The 17138-nt window shown below is 35.4% G+C and overlaps 1 protein-coding gene across 1 annotated transcript; it reads left to right on the top strand.

Annotated features, from left to right (window-relative positions):
- Positions 1–7682: 7682 nt before the first annotated feature.
- Positions 7683–14569, top strand: LOC133327825 (elongation of very long chain fatty acids protein AAEL008004-like). The gene is made up of 6 exons (XM_061536362.1): positions 7683–7740; positions 7813–8003; positions 11486–11629; positions 11765–11870; positions 14251–14465; positions 14522–14569. The coding sequence occupies exons 1-6, from the start codon at positions 7683–7685 to the stop codon at positions 14567–14569; spliced, it is 762 nt and encodes a 253-aa protein (XP_061392346.1).
- The last annotated feature ends 2569 nt before the right edge of the window (positions 14570–17138 follow it).

Below are 17138 nucleotides of genomic sequence, written 5' to 3'. Positions count from 1 at the left end.
TGCAAATGATGTAGCAAAAACGTATCTTTCATGATTCGCCTCCACTTCTTGCGCTAAGGCTAGAGCTGAGGGAAGATCAGCGGCGCGGGCCGCGAAGAGTACATCACAGAGAGGTTTCCTTAATCCGGAAACAAATACTCTGAGTGCGTCTTGTCGGTATTTGTTATTGATGGCTAAAGCTAAATTTCTGTCATAGCTCATAATAGTTTTATTTGTTAATAATGAGAGCTTTCTCTCCACTTCATCATAAAATTGTATCACCGACTGTCCGCCTTGTCTGAGGGTACTTAGTTCCTGTTCGATCAGGTGAATTGGTTGTTTATCTGAGTACGTAAAGTCCAACCTATTTATTATAGCTTTAAAATTTAACACCGTATTGAATGATGCTAATACTGCATCTGCCGGTCCTCTGATTTTATTTCTAATGATACAAACTGCTTGGTAGTGCCTTGAGCTACCATCATATCTTTCAAAAACTTTATACGCGTTATGTGCCGCTTGTCTCCACGACACATAATTTTCTATTTTCCCGTCAAATTCGGGCAAAGATTTAATAACGTCTAGCGACTCATCGCATGTTATTGTTGAAAAAATTTTTACTTCCTCATACGGTTTTACATCTGTTTGTCCTATGGAAATGGACGACAATTTTCTTGATAGATCGTCGACTTTTTTGTCGACTTCTGATTTATGTGTCTGAATCGCTGCACGTACAGCGGATTCTATCAATTTTGAAATTTCGTCCGCGTTCATAATATCTTTTTTTATAGAAAAGTTGGTATAACACAATCTTAATCACTTCACAGAAATTGAAATATTTTAAATACGCACTATACGAAGTAAAAAAAAAAAAAAAAAAAAAATCTCTTGATATTTTCACCTGTTTTTGGACACACAATTTTTTCGACAAAAATTTTTTTAAATTCAATGAGTAATACACTTACATGACTTTGTTTTATATTATAATATGTTAGTGGATCCTTAGAGCTTCTTAGGGCGTCTTTTCTAGAGTGTAGAGCTTATCCCTTTTGCGTTAGTTGGACGACTTCATACAAAATAGATCCTCCGTTGGGTAGTTTTCGTTCTGGTTTTTGTGTAGACCTTATTCCTTTTGTGCGAGTTGGACGACTTGGGTAGTTTTTGTTCTTGTTTTTGTGCTGAGCTTATTCCTTTTGTGCGAGTTGGACGACTTGGGTAGTTTTCGTTCTTGTTTTTGTGTTTGGGTTGGGTCAGAGATTACTTTTTTCAAAGTAAATCCTTTAAATAAACCCGGTTGGGCGCCAGTTAATAAAAAGACTTGTGTGCCTTTTGGTGAGTTAGAATGAACTAACTTCTTTATTCAAATCAAAAACTTATTCTACTTAAACTAAACAAATCAAAATTGCTGACAATACGCTGACACTACACTTCCCATGGTCACGCCACCAGACGTAACACGACTCCATGCTAAGCACACAACAGTCAACCAAGCAAAGCTCACAAAGGCAACATTGTTGCCTGTTAGTTTGGCAGGGATGTGCTAAGATTTTCAAGAAACTTAACACACATCATTCTGTACCTAATTCTTTACGCTGTACCCAATTTCGTGCAAATCGAAAGATATATAGGGACTTCGTTGCACCATTTACATTAAATCGGATATATATATATATATATATGGGAGCTATATCTAAATCTGAACCGATTTTTTCAAACTTCAATAGGGTTCGTCCTTGGGCCAAATAAGTGACCTATGCCAAATTTCATCCAAATCGGATCATAAATGCGACCTGTACTTTGTTCACAAAAATACCTGGAAGGACAGACGTACATGCGTAAATCGACTCAGAAAGTGATTCTATGCATATTCTCAAAAGGAACCATGTGTCTATCTCGTTTACTTTACCCAGTACCACAGTGTGTGGGTATAAAAACGTGGGCGCGATTTTGTACGGGAGTCAGAATGAAGTCCGTAAATTTTACCAACGAGTAAAACACCAAACCGAAGGCTTTGGCGCAGCACATCCTCCTGTATAGAAGGTGATGGCAACTTGGTGGCAGATACAGATAGCATTTTGAAAAGCTTCTGGTATCAAATTGAGATGACGACATAAATTGTATACCACCTAGCCAAGGTCTGATTATGTTCTTTAGCCGACCAATTGGGCTAAAGAAAGAATGACATTATTGGACTATGCCAAAGCGGCTTCAGGCCTGGCAAAACCACCATTGACCAGATTTTCACACTGCGTCAGATCCTTGAAAAGATTCACGAAAAAAAACAACAACAAATTTCACCTTTTCGTCGACTACAAAGCCGCATTCGACAGCCCAATCCGCTCAGACGTGTTTAAAGCCATGTCTGCGTTTGACATTCCTGCAAATTAATACGGCTATGCAGGATAACTTTAACCTGCGCAAGATCAGCAGTTGAAGTCGGAAAGGACCTCTCGGAGCCTTTCAATACCGTACGAGGTTTCAGACATGGTTTGTCGCGAGACAAAGGAAAGGTCATATGAGATGTAAATGTGGACATAAATGACACTCTGTACACAAAGCAGCCGACGACATCGACGTAATGGGTCAAACATTGCGAGCACTAACAGCCACCTTTGAAAGAATTGAGAATGAGTCTGCCAAAATGATTGTGTCAACGCGCAAGACATCCAGTAGACTCGGAACAACTGTGGAACTTGAAAAGTACAGCTTCGAGGTAGTGAACAATTGAACTCAGGAGAAGGATATTGTTGGCCTACTGATACTACCTCTCGCCAGACAAGAATACACTCTGCAAGACGCTGATACTACCTGTTCTGTTATATGGGTCTGAAGCACGGTATTTGCTCAAGCAGATGTGTCAGCACTTGGGGTGATTGAGAACAAAATTTCTCTGAAAGATCTAGGGGCCGATCTGCGTCGACAGTGAATATCGTCATGAGTTGTACCATCTATTCTCGGACATCGACATAGTCAGACGTATCGAGGTGCAGCGACTACGTTGGCTAGGTCATATTGTGAGAATGGATGAGGATGCCCCAGCTCAAAAGGCATATAAATGTGAGCCAACTGATGGTTCACGCAGAAGGGGGAGACCACGATTTCGATGGAGAGATCGAGGGGGGGGCACGAATTCGATGGCGGAAAGAGTGGCCACACAACATTTCGGAACATGGTATTTCATACTGGAAGAGCTGCGCACAAGATCGACGCGCCTGAATATGTTTTTTAAGCTCGTTGTTCCGTCACAAGCCAGCTAAGTAAGTAAGTTTTGGAAGGATAACTTATCTTTTAAAATTTATAAAAAAAACAGTTTTCAATGTCACATATCACTCCAATTGATAGTTTTCGGAGTGGATACTGTGTTTGATAAATCCACTTATTGTAGTGTTCAGCGACAATTATATCAGATAGAAAAAAATTATCGCTGTCGAAACATTTTTGAAACTAAAACTATGGCTTGTTTAAAATCAAAACTTATCACCAATTAACCTATTTTTATTATATCGGGATACAGATTGACACAATTGTATTTTTTTCTAGAACGCATGAAATGAACAGTATTGCCAATGTATGAATGAAAATGCTTTTTGTCGAATATTCTTGTAGTAGAATAGAAATATTATGAAGCGTTCGTCAATGTTATATAACAAACACACGACTTTATTGAAAAGTTCGCCAATAATGTAAATATTGAATATTAATATTCATTATTATGACAATATAGGAATTTATTGAAATTATAATTAATGGCGGTTGATTTTTTTAGAAATTTCTGAAACACTATCCTACAATTAACAGAAAATAAAAACATTTTTTTGTTAGTTTCTTAAATTTGAATAGAACTGAAAACCCCCAACACGATTTCTTTATTTATAAAAAAAAGTAATTCGGGCAAAACTAATGCAACTAGAAACGCAAGCTTAATAAATACCTTGCAAGAGGTAGAATTCTGAAATTTGGAATGTGTATCACTGATGGAAAGTTAGAATGATGTACAAAAGAGGTTTTGGAAATTCGACCTATAACTGTACGAAAAGTACAAAACTTTACTAAATTTAGTCCTAATTGTATTGTAAATACAGGTTGTTGATGTATGGAAATGATTTAAGAAATTCGTACTTGTGTGTATAAAAAAAGTACAAAACGGTACTAAATTTGGTACAATTTGTATTTAGTTTAGCGTATAGACAGGGAATCTTGTTGCAGTACAGGATTGAGGTAGCTTGTAAAAAAATCGTACTTATCTGGTAAACAAATAGAGCTGGAGTCTTGAAATTTGGAATTAAAATGACGGTTGGAGTATAGGATTGAGGTAGCTTAGCTAAATTCGTACTTATGAGTGCGAAAAGTACTAAATGGTATTAAATATGCTAAGATTTGGATTTATGTGAACGTAAGGGACTGGGATCCGGAAATTTATGATTAGAATGACTGTTGTCATATGCCATGTCGTACTTAATTTAAGACGTGGTGCAAAATTTTGTTTCAAACCGAAAACCTTGGGCGTTTGGTGTACCATTTTCATAAAAACCGATAAAAATATATATAATAGCAATATCTAAATCTCATGCGATTTTCAACCTTGGACCAAATTAGTGAGTTGTGCCAAATTCTGATCATAACTGCGACCAATATTTTGTTCACAACAATACATGGACAGGCGCAAGGACATGCATAAATAGTCGAATATATTTCGTATTTCTGCGTATTTTTCCTTATTTAAAATTCCACCTCCTGTAGAGATGAAGAAAGAAACCTGGTGACAGATACAGACAGCGTGATTATTATCTGGAAGGAGCATTTTGCAAAGCTTCTGGTATCAAATAGTAACGGTGAATAAGATACCCCAGAACCAATTAGAGATGACGGTATAGATTGCATACCACCTAGCCAAGATGAGGTCAGAATAGCAATAACAGGAGCATGCACCAACTGATTAGTACAATTTGGGTAGAGGAATGTATGCCAAATGATTGGAACCTCAGCATCTTGTGTCCCATGCTCAAAAAAAGGAGACAAGGTGATATGTGCCAACTATAGAACAAATTGAGAATGAGTCTGCCAATGTGGGTCAGGCAGTAAATGGCGAGAACATCTACTCGCAAGACGTCCAGTATATTCGGACCAACTGTGGAACTTGCTTCGAGGTAGTCAAAACTTGTATATACCTTGGTACCGCTATAAATAAAACATATGACATCAGAAAGGATAGTGTTGACCAACAGATTCTTCTATGGTCTAAGTAAGCAGTTTAGCAACAAGTGTACCTCACACTCACACTCTACAAGACGCTGATACTGCCAGTGCTGTTGTATGGATCTGAAGCATAGCTACTTGCGCAAGCAAATGAGGCAGCTCTTGGAGTGTTTGAGAGAAAAATTTTCCGAAAGATCGAACGAACCATGAGTTGTACCATCTATTCTCAGACATCGACATTGTCAGACGTCACTCCAGACGCAACAATTAAACCGAACATCACGAATTTTCCATGGGAAAGACGATCTGAACAACTAATTTGAATGTGGGAAACATAATTCGGAAAAGTTGCTGCTGTTGACCTCTAATCGGTAGAGGTCAGTGTTAGTTATGTAGAGTCGCCTTTGGTCGGTCCCGTCCAACTATACTGCTTTGTTTAATATTTAATTTTTTCTTCTCTTTGATCCGCCATTTTGGATTAATTTTAACAATTCCATACCTTTCCCACTTCAAAAATAATATGATTAACTCAATATTCAAAAGATTTGACCGCCATATTCGTACAGAATCGTAATCAGCATCGCCGAAACCCTTATATGTGGACAACAAAAGGGATCTCTGCCTTATAGTGGAATATTTTAAGATACACATACATACATACTTTTTGCAGTCATACGAACGTTGCCCCACCTTTTTTATACCCTCCACCATAGTATGGAGGGTATATTAATTTTGTCATTCCGTTTATAACACATCGACATATTCATATTCTTGATCAGGGTAAAATTCTAAGACGAAGAAGCCATGTCCGTCCGTCCGTCTGTTGTAATCAATTCCATCTTCTGAAGGAATTGAAATTTTGCATAGGGTTGTCTTTTGTCTGCAGGCAGGTCAAGTTCGAAGATGGGATATATCGGTCCACGTTTAGGCATAGCTCCCATATAAGGGTACCCCCAAATTTTCGGTATTTTGGGGTTCTTGACCGTGTTTTTCAACCGAATTCCCTGAAATTTGGTACGTTGGATTCTTATTGGGTACTAAATGTCTGTAACAAATCTCCCTACCAAAAATTATTTATATTTGCCCCCTTTTTGGGGTAGTCCTCATATAACCCCCTTTTTATATTAAAATAGTTATCTAATTTGTTCCGCGTTTTGGGTTTGGTTCTAAGAGTCTGTCGTAATCATTTAACCTGCGGAGGATATCGAGATAAAGCTAGAACGTAAGGTTCGATATTGAACTATATATGAACTATAACCCGCATTTAGGCCTAGCCCCTGTGTTGGAGGTATCGGAAGGGTTGGACCGATAGTCCACATCTTCGAACCTGAACTAAGCATGGAAGAAATAATAAGATAGGCACAGTTGGGATGAAATCAAAATTTTCTGGAACATCGTTCACATTATGGTTTACATAATCGCGTTGTAGAAATGTCGGTATTGGTCCACTTTTTGGTATTTTCCCTACATTTACATTTCAAGTACCTGTCAGTATATCTATGGTGGAGGGTATCCAAAGTTCGGCCCGGCCGAACTTAGCGCTTTTTCACTTGTTCTAATTTTGAATGCATGTTTGATATCTTCTGTGTGAGAGAGAATACATATATCATCCGCATAATTCAAATCCTCGACTTGTCAGAAAATATTCCACGTTATACCGCTTTTCTGAGAGCAGATTCCATTTATTATTTCGTCCAGTCCAATTGTGTACAGTAGGGTGACAGAGGGTATTTTTATTTTATTCCCCCATTGGTACGAAACGATTGGCTTATGTTTTCGTTGTTTGGAATTGAAAGTTTTGCCATCATCGTACATCGCTCTCATAATTATTATTGGAAAAACAAATATTTTAATATAAAATAGAACCGTTTTGTCGTTTTAAAATTGAAAATATTCAAATGTGCGTGTAAAAACTTACTTCGTTTTTGGGGTAAAGTCATACAAAAAACAAAAAAGTGTCTAAGGTCATGGTTACTTACAATATTCGTTCATTACAAGCTGACTTACAATTTTCAAACATGGCGTTGTACATGTATTTTTACACTGTCTACATTTTATATTTTCAAAATTGTTGTACAGTGTTGTTAGAAAATGTTTCAACAACAAAATACGTGTCAATAAAAAAAAGTAGACTATATAGCCATGCCTGTTTGTCCCGCCAACACGTGACGTATGTATGTCTTAAGTAAAAAATAATATTTTGTTTTCGTTGTTTGTATTGAAAAATATATAAATATTTATATTTTATATAATGACACTGGATGGAAATGATATTGAATTGCATTCGCATGGAATACCTTTTGATTTCGAAACGTAAATGTGAAGAAGAAGAATAAGAACAATATAGAAACACGAAATCCTAAGAAAATAAATAATAGAAATTGACAATTTCGCTTTTTAGTTGCTCATTTACAATTGTTGTGTCGTGTTGTGTCGTTGACGTGCACGTTGTCTGGAAATCGCGCGTATAGCATAATTTTTGGATAATCATAATCGTTGCGTTCGTCATGATTTCCTATCTATACAATGAACTTAAAGAACATTTCCAAACAGCGGGTGGAAGAGGTAAAACAACAACATATTTTAAATACAATTTTAAAATATTTTTGTGATTTTTAAAAAAATATATTCTTTTAGATCCTCGCACAGCAGATTTGCCATTATGTAACAGCTATGCAGCAGTAATTGGCATAATTGTTGTCTATGTATTATTTGTTAAGAAAATTGGTCCAGCCTTTATGGCCAAACGGAAACCCTATAATATACGATGGCTTATTTCGTTATATAATCTGGCACAAGTCATATTCAATGCATATGTTTTTATAAGGGTAAGTGGGAGATTTTTGTATATTTCCAGTCGCGTTAATTCGTCGGGTCTTACAGACATAACTTATACAACCTCAATTATTAAACGTTTTTATTTCCAAGGAATTATATCCTTAAAAAGCGATTAAATCTTGAATCTGAAAATCTCAAATTTAGAGCTAAATTGCTATTTAATATTTTATCTTTGATTATATGGATCAATGGAGAAGCTAAAAAAGGAATAATGGAGTTGGACATTCTGAGCGATATAAATAGTGGTGCCATTTATAGATTTTCATATTTTTCCAAAGGTTTTCAACGTTAATTTATATACTATACTGTGGCACAAAAAATGTCCATCTGCACAAAAATGTTCGATTTTTTATTTTTTGTCAATTCGCCTTTTGCATCCAAATTCAAAAGGTAATCATAAACCAAGGAAACTTCAAAAATCGCATGTAATATGTTTTTCTCCCACATATGATTTTATCCGATTTTAGGTTACTGTTGCACCAAATACGCACCTTCACTACCATTGTACACTACAGTGTACACATCTTGATGATTATGTCAAGGTCATCATTAACAAAATTATTGACTACCAATGTGCATGTATTGTACTTCTTTTTTACTACAACAAAACCCAAACGTTAAAAAAATATTTGTCAATAAACAAAAAGTCGGTAGTGCAAGGGTTAAATACCCTCCACTACACAGCTTCTGACAGAAAAGCATTTCCGCTCTGACGAACTTTTAATATCCTTCGCCACGAAGCGCACTTTGTAAATTGCTGATAGAAACGAACAAAATTGGGATATGGCTTTGGACATAACGAAAACGACGATTGATCTCAGCATGAGGGCTATGCAGATTTTTTTTACCCAATAAGGTCACGAAGGGCCAAGTTGCAATCACACCGTAATTTCAAAATCATCAAAATACTTATATGATCCCTTTATTTTGAAAGTGGTTTAAGTCCATGTTAGGTTCGGTACATATCTAGGTGCACAAAGTCACACAGTCTACCCAAAAGCGTAGACCAATATTAATAATATTTTTAGTAAGGAGATTTGTTAACCCAAATAATTTGTTACAGCCAAATCGATTGAACCTACCATACATCAATTTATTTGCACAATCGTGATTTCAACAGTCAAACAGACTTTTATTCTAATCAAGAGTATATTCAATTTTTGGATCACATCGGATACTGCCTCTCCATGATATTATACATTTTATTTTATTGACTATTTTGTTCCAAAACGTGTGCTTAGAGCCGGTTACTGGTATCAACAACCCTGTGCGGATATATGGCGTATATTTGAAGAGATATCTGCATATCTTCATTTGTAGCTATTGTATATATTTTTTGAGATTACATTTCTGCAGTAAAATCGAATAATGAATTTTATTGTAGAACATTTCGTCCTTCTATCTCGATTCCTTGTGAGATTTTAGGCGAGGTCCTTAAAGACGAGCAATCGATATGTTAACCTTTTCATGGGGTATTCTAAATTTTACCCGTTTCTTGACACTAAATCCCTCTATTTCTATGTATTTCAATAAACTCAATATACTTTTCTTATTATGTATAAATGTCGGATTATTGTTGTCTGAATTATATTCTAAAAAGTCAGCCAAATAAGTGAGACAAAAATAATTTTCGAAGAAAAAAGAACCGGTTTCACCGGATATGCATATAAGGTTTTATTATCTGAAGATTCGGTTCAATGACAATGGCGACTTTCCGATCGACTTGAATTTTTATATTGCACTTGTATTTGCTACATTTTTTAGGTTATTTGATATTAAATATAGGTACACGTTTTGAAGACCCGTGTTTTGGAAAGCGCACATCCCTTTTTCAAAATATTTTTGAAAGTTTCTGTCCATTCAATTTATCAGATATTAAAAATCATTTGATACAAATAAACAGGGATCGGAACAGTATAGTCGGACGGAGCCGACCGTACAAATTACCTCTGCGCGCTCAGTTTCTGCTGATCTATATTCCTGAGTATTATTTCGCGATATTTGCACTCTCTTGACCGATTAGATGTTAACAGCTCTTCTGTGGCACAATAAGATCCGCTAAATATTGACCTTCATTATTATGACAACCATTGAAATTACTTGGTCATATCGCCTTCCCCATGGAAATTTTGTGATTTTCGGCTTATAAGTGTGGAGCGACTAAAAATCTGTCAAAAATAAAGTTTTAGGTCTATTTCATCCCTGAAATATAATCTGATCATCATCGAAAATAATAGTCGTCGCCCTTGACCAAAACCTGAACCTCATGTAAAATTTCCTAGCCATCAGCGCTACATTTCCGCCCTCTAGTGTGGCAATGGTAATACTAAACAATATACGAATATATAGAACTCGGTCAAGTTTAAGTATATCTCTCAGATCAGGCTAAATATTGACCGATATTCATCAAAAATGCTATGTGTATTCTCTGTGTAAAATTTCGTGATGTTCGGATCATAATTGTGGCCTCTGGAGCGGTCATTACCAAACAGGGCAACAGGGGTCTTCTTTGGCCAGAACCAGTCCTACGTGCAAAAATTCGTGAAGATTGGCACATAACTGTGGCCTGTATCGTGTTTACAAATTATAAGGATAGGTGGACGGACATACAGGCCTAAATTAACTCAGCTAGTCGAGATATGATTCCGAGTCGTTAAAAACCCTTTGGCGCCACACAAAGCTATAATACTCTTACAACAAGTTGTAGGGCATAAAAATTATAAAAATAGGATAGGTGGACGGACATACAGGCCTAAATTAACTCAGCTAGTCGAGATATGATTTCGAGTCGTTAAAAACCCTTTGGCGCCACACAAAGCTATAATACTCTTACAACAAGTAGTAGGGCATAAAAATTAACTGTGGCAAATAACTGTGGCCTGTATCGTGTTTACAAATTATAAGAGTATTATTGTAAGAGTATTGTAAGAGTATTATAGGATAGCTATAATACTCTTACAACAAGTAGTAGGGCATAAAAATTATAAAAAAGGTCCATGTTTGACACAGCCACCATATAAATGTCCAAACATATTACCTATATGTTCATAGTCCTACGCGCAGAAAATTATAAATATAGGTTCATATTTTGTTAATATGCCATATAAAAATTCCGTCGCATTTTGGGGTCCTTGTACAATTTTCAAACCTGAAAATTAATATTTTGTTTTCTCAAAGCGTGTTTTAATAAGGAAAAGTAAAAAATTCTGAAAATTTATCAAGACAGAACATCCACACAAAAGCCTCAACAGATTTTAGGTATTTGGAATGCTCAACGCATTGTGGATGGCATAAAAAGTACGGTTTGACAATTTTTTATTTTTCTTTTTGATTTTTATTTGTATTATTTTACACTGCAGCAGGTCAGCTTAGTATAAATTATAAATATATATATATATATATTGTAAATAACATATGTCAAACAATGAATTGCTATATATAAATACATAATATATTTCTATGTTATTTGCAGGTTACCAAACATTTTGTATTCCATAGTAAATACAGTTGGTATTGTATGCCCAGCGATTACACTGACTTCAGCGAGGATACCATGCAATTGCGAAAATATGGATATTTTTATTTTCTTAATAAAATATCAGATACCATTGATACGGTAAGTCATTAGATATTTAGATGAATTATTTAGATAATAGGGATTTTTTCATAAAACAGAAGTTCCTAGTAACTGACTCGAATTATTTCAAATCCAATTTTGATCAATTCCATATTTTGTTCTTCTTTTTTCTAGCTTTTCTTTGTGCTAACGAAAAAATATAGCCACATCTCGCTGTTGCATGTCTACCATCATGCCACCATGATATGGGGTAGCTTTTTATACATGAATGTTTTGTTTGGTAAGAATTCTTGTAATACAAAGGTCTTTGTCAATAATTAGAGATCTGAAACACATCAATAATAGGGTGAATATCACGAACTTTTAAACGGGCAAGGAACCTGCTTAACGTATACGTACGAAAAATTATTTTTTTATGAAGATCGACCAATGTTTAGGAAGTCAAATGAACCAAAACTTTGGTGTTTGAATAAAAATTGCAAAATGTGCATTATATGGTGTATATACAGTGATCACAGTCGAAAGTATTCACTTGGTTCTTATACCCTACACAACTATGTTGTCAGGGTATTATAGACCTACCTTTAAGTATATTCCCGACTAGCTGAGTCGATTTAGACATGTATGCCGTCCGTCTGTCCATTATAATTTGCAAGCAGTCGGGTTGTCCCTACTTGGTAATGATCGGTTAATATTTAAAGGATGAAATGGACCAAAAACGTTATTATTGTCTGTTTTTCTGGTGGCTCTAGAGGCCACAATTATGACCCGAACATAACGAAATTTTGCATAAATAACGAGATCAGACCAAGTAATAAGCGTGTCTGTTTTGATAAAGATCGGTCAATATTCAGCGGGTGAAATGGGCCCTGACTTTTGTGTGAAAAGTGGCAAAAATTGCATTCTATGGGGTATATATTTACTCCCGAAGAACATAGACCCGAGAAGTTGACAGTATATTCAAGAGGAGTGGTTGAAGTTCTACCAATTTTGTATGGCCGTATGTACCGGGATAAGATTGTTATATATAAATATTAAAGGTGGTCTAGGTATTCTGATATTGTGTAGTATTACTATTACCACACAATAGTGCGGAAATGTAGCGCTGATGGGTAGGAAATGTTGCTTGCGGTTCCGGTTATGGACACGTCGACGCCTATAATTTTTGACGATGATTGTATGATATTTCGAGCATAAAATGGACCGAAAGCTTTATTATCAGCCGACCATCACCAAATTTCCATGGCGAAGGCGATCTGAACTCCTGATTCGAATGGATGTCTTGATGATTATCGGTAAAAAGAACCAAATGTTTTTCGTGTAAAATAAAAAAAAAAAATTATCTTATGGAGTAAATTGTTACTCCGGAAACCATTATTCGGAAAAGATGACTCACAGCGAAAGATATTCAAGATAATATTTTTTTTTAAAAAAACTGATTTGTTTATAGTTACTAGCCGTCTTCCCTTGTTATTTTTTACAGCTTACAACCTTGCCGTCATAGATTTTACCAAAATGTATGATTTTTTCCGCATACTCTTTGTAAAGCATTTTTAGACTTGGCATGCTTCTAATCTTTTTCTCCAAAATATTCCTTACATTCCTCAAACATGTATCCCAAATCCACCTTTTTCCGTACCTTGTTTCAAATTATCTTTTACTTACTTAGCTGGCTTGTGACAGAATGGTTGTTCCATAAGCCGAGCTTAAAGATTTCCAAGCGCGTCGGTTTTGTGCGTTTCTCATCCAATTTGAATGACCATGTTCCGAGATGTTGTTTTTTACTTGATCTTTCCATCGGATTCGTGGCCTTCCCCTTCTGCGTGAACTTTAACTTGGCTCGCTTTTATATGCCTGACAACATGACCTAGCCAACGTAGTCGCTGCTACTCTATCCGCCTGATAATGTCGATGTCCGAGAATAGATGGTATAGCTCATGGTTCATTGGACGACGATATTTATCTACGTCGAAGTTCCATAGATCTTTCAGTATCCCTGCTTCAGATCCATACAACAGCACGTGTAATATCAGCGTCTTGTAAAGTGTGAGTTTGGTCTAGTGAGAGGTGGCCTTGCTTTTGAGTTGCTTACTCAACCCCAAGTAGCATCTGTTGGCCAACACAATTCTCCTCCGGATTTCAAAGCTGAGGTTTTTAAATTTGGTTATGGCTGTACCGAGGTATATAAAATCGTTTACTAACTCGAAGCTGCAGTTTTCAAGTTCCACAGTTGGTTTGAGTCTACTGGACGTCTTGGGCGTTGATACCATAAGCTTGGTCTTCTCGCCATTTACTGTGAGTCCCATTTTGGCAGACTCCTTCTCAATTTGTTCAAAGGTGGCTGTTACTGCTCGCAATGTTCGCCCCATTATGTCGCTGTCGTCGGCGAGTAGCATATGCTCTTTTGTGTACAGAGTGTAATTTTTGTTCACATTTGCATCTATTTTGAACTTTTCCAGCATGATATCAAACAGGTCATAAGTTTCGCATAAATGTGTACAGTTTTAGATATATCTTCTATATGTGTGCTCTTATGTAAATAGTGCAGTAAGGATGCTCCTGGCCCTGTCCGACTTTTATACTTTCCTTACCGATTTTAATTTAGTTTTAAGAACACATATTTAATAAAAAACCTAACAATGTTCTTTTTTATATTATAGCATCCAATATCTCCGTAATTGGTTATGTAAATGCACTGGTGCATGCTGTCATGTATTTCTATTACTTCTTAACCTCGCTCAAACTGAATTTGGACCTAAACAAATGGAAATCGCGACTTACAACATTCCAACTGGTTCAATTCTTCTACTTTGCCATCAGACTGTTCATTGTTCTCACACACAACACCTGCGGCCTGCCAAATTTTTGGCTCTGGGTTATATTTGTCGAAAATATTTTAATGATTTTATTGTTTTCGAATTTCTACTATAGAAATTATATTGTCAAGAAGCCGAAATCGACGAAACCGGTAAAAAGTAAATGATATTATAGACACAAATAGAAACTAAGTAATGTAAATGAGTACAAGCAATAAAGAAAAAACTGCATTGTAAAAAATATGTTTGTCTTAATTTAAGGAAAATACATATTATAGAGGGCAAAAAATAATATACGTTACTAAGGATAAATCCTGCTAAAAGTCCACGGGCAGTTCGGAAAATTCTTAGCCTAGCACAAAAATAGTTAAGTGTTCTGGAAACTTCCATCTCTGTTATGAACACATTGTTTCGATCTGGCAACTCATTCATATAGAAACAGCCCTGCAGTTTCAAAGTATTGGCTGGCAACTTTTCATCGACTACATCGACGATGAATTTTCATCGACTACATCACCGGTTATATTAATACTCAGTGGTAATTTGTAAAGTAGTGTCTCCAACCTTAAAAATTTATTAGTTAAGTTTTCAACTACATTATTACGTGAACTAAGTCATTATATTTAATTTTGTACTTTTATGTTTTTTGCCTTTATTGAGAAATAAGACCACTTTTTACTAAAAAGTGGTAGCAATTTTTACTTAGATTTGTCAATGACGAAATCTCACTCGGAATGTTGCCGATGAATTTATCGACAATTGATAGTTAAAAGGGTGAGGCATCACCAAAGCGGCCATCACCATATAAAATTCGCCAATGAAAAACATGGTTGGTAGTTTGACCGGTAGTCGATGTATTATTGTGGTAGTCGGTAAATTCATCGAAGTAGAGTCGACTACCTTTACTGCAGGGAGGTGTTCAAAAAAGACGCATCCGGAATTTTTTACAATGGAAACATTAGAAATGCCTTCATTGTAAAAAAGTTGCGGATGCGTCTTTCTTGAAAACTTTGTTCTATATAAAAGAGTTGCCAGATTGAAACAAAATTTAACATGTGTTCATAACCGAGATGGATGTTTTCAAAACACTTAACTTTTTCGGTTTATACCGCGCTTTTTGTGCTAGACTAAGAACTTTTCGAACTGTCCTGTGAGACATTAAAGCATGTATTCCAAAAATATATTTTAAAAATCTATTCAACAATATGGCGTGGATTAATATATATATATATATATATATATACATATATTTAAAGCCTGAATTAATTTTATTTTTAAAATGTGTATTTTTGAGCTTCAACAATATGGCGCCGATTAAAAAATATTATTTTGAGACTAATCCAAATATGTAGCGTTTTTTTGAGGCTCACATTATTGTGAGAATTTAAAAAATACATAGTGGTGGATGAAAATACATTTTTTTTTCAGACTAAACATTGAGACATGGATTTTTAAAACTTAAGCGTGAATTCACATTTTGAAGAAAGGTTCCCGTTATGTATTGCACCAAATTTAGTACCATTTAGTACTTTTCATAATCATATGTAAGAATTTGTAAAACTACAACAACAGTAGTCTTAATTCCACGAAAGTCCAAATTGTACCAAATTTAGTACTTTTCTCATAAGTACGAATTTCCAAAACTACCTCAATCCTGATTTCTAATTGCAATCGTAAGTCTAAATTTTAGAATTCCAGCTCATCTGTTCACCAAAATCCAAATTTAGTACTATTTATTACATTTCGCAGACGTAAGTACGATTTTCGAAAAATTCCTCAGTTCTACACTCTAACAGTAATTTTAATCATAAATTTCAGAATCCCAGCCCTATCCATTCACACAATTCCAAGTGTAACATATTTTGTACCATTTATTACACTTCGTACTTATACGTTCGAATTTCCAACACTACCTCTATCCTTTACTCTAACAGCAATTTTGATTCCAAAATTAAGTACTCCATCTTTATCCATTCATAACCAGTGAGCGGAGCAGTATAGTCGGACGGGCCGACCGTATGATACCCTACACATCTTTTACGAAAATCTAACTTTTTGTGGTTCTATACTCTGAGCTTGGGCAATATTTCGAGATATCGGAACCCTTTTGACCGACTAGAGGTCAGCAAATATTACTAATGTTCAGTACAACCCATTTAATTACTTATCCAGATTCCCTTCACCATGGGTTGTGTTGTTATGTTCCGCTTCCAATTGTGGGCAATAGATTGAATCAAAAAAAAAAAAAATAATAATAAAAAATAAAAAGCAAAAAAATAAGTTTCCGGTCCACTTCATCCCAAAATTATTATCTGATCATCACCGAAAAATATAGGCGATGTACTTGACCATAACTGGCTATATTTCCGCCTCTAGTGTGGTGATGTGTTACTAAATAATATCTGAGTACGTAAGCACCTGTAAATATTTAAATGTAATTTTAATTCCTCTCAGCCATATCCTTTCACACAAATCCAAATTGTACCATATTTAGTAACATTTAGTACTTTTACCAATAAGTACGAATTTCCTAAACTACCTCAATCATGTTTCTACCAGTAATCTTAATTGAAATTTCATGTTTCAATTTCTATCCGTTCAAACAAATCTAAATTGTACAAAGTTTAGTAACATTTAGTACACATAATTACGAAATTTCAAAACTGCCTACATGCCTCAATCCTATAACATTAATTTTTATTCTAAAATTCTGGAATCCAACTTTCTCCGTC

Source organism: Musca vetustissima, unplaced genomic scaffold, assembly GCF_032173495.1.
Source record: "Musca vetustissima isolate MV318-11 ecotype Yass unplaced genomic scaffold, APGP_CSIRO_Mvet_v1 utg393425, whole genome shotgun sequence".
Lineage (NCBI taxonomy): Eukaryota > Metazoa > Arthropoda > Insecta > Diptera > Muscidae > Musca > Musca vetustissima.
The sequence above is the reverse complement of the archived record's forward strand: the minus strand, read 5'-3'. Positions and strand labels throughout refer to the sequence as shown.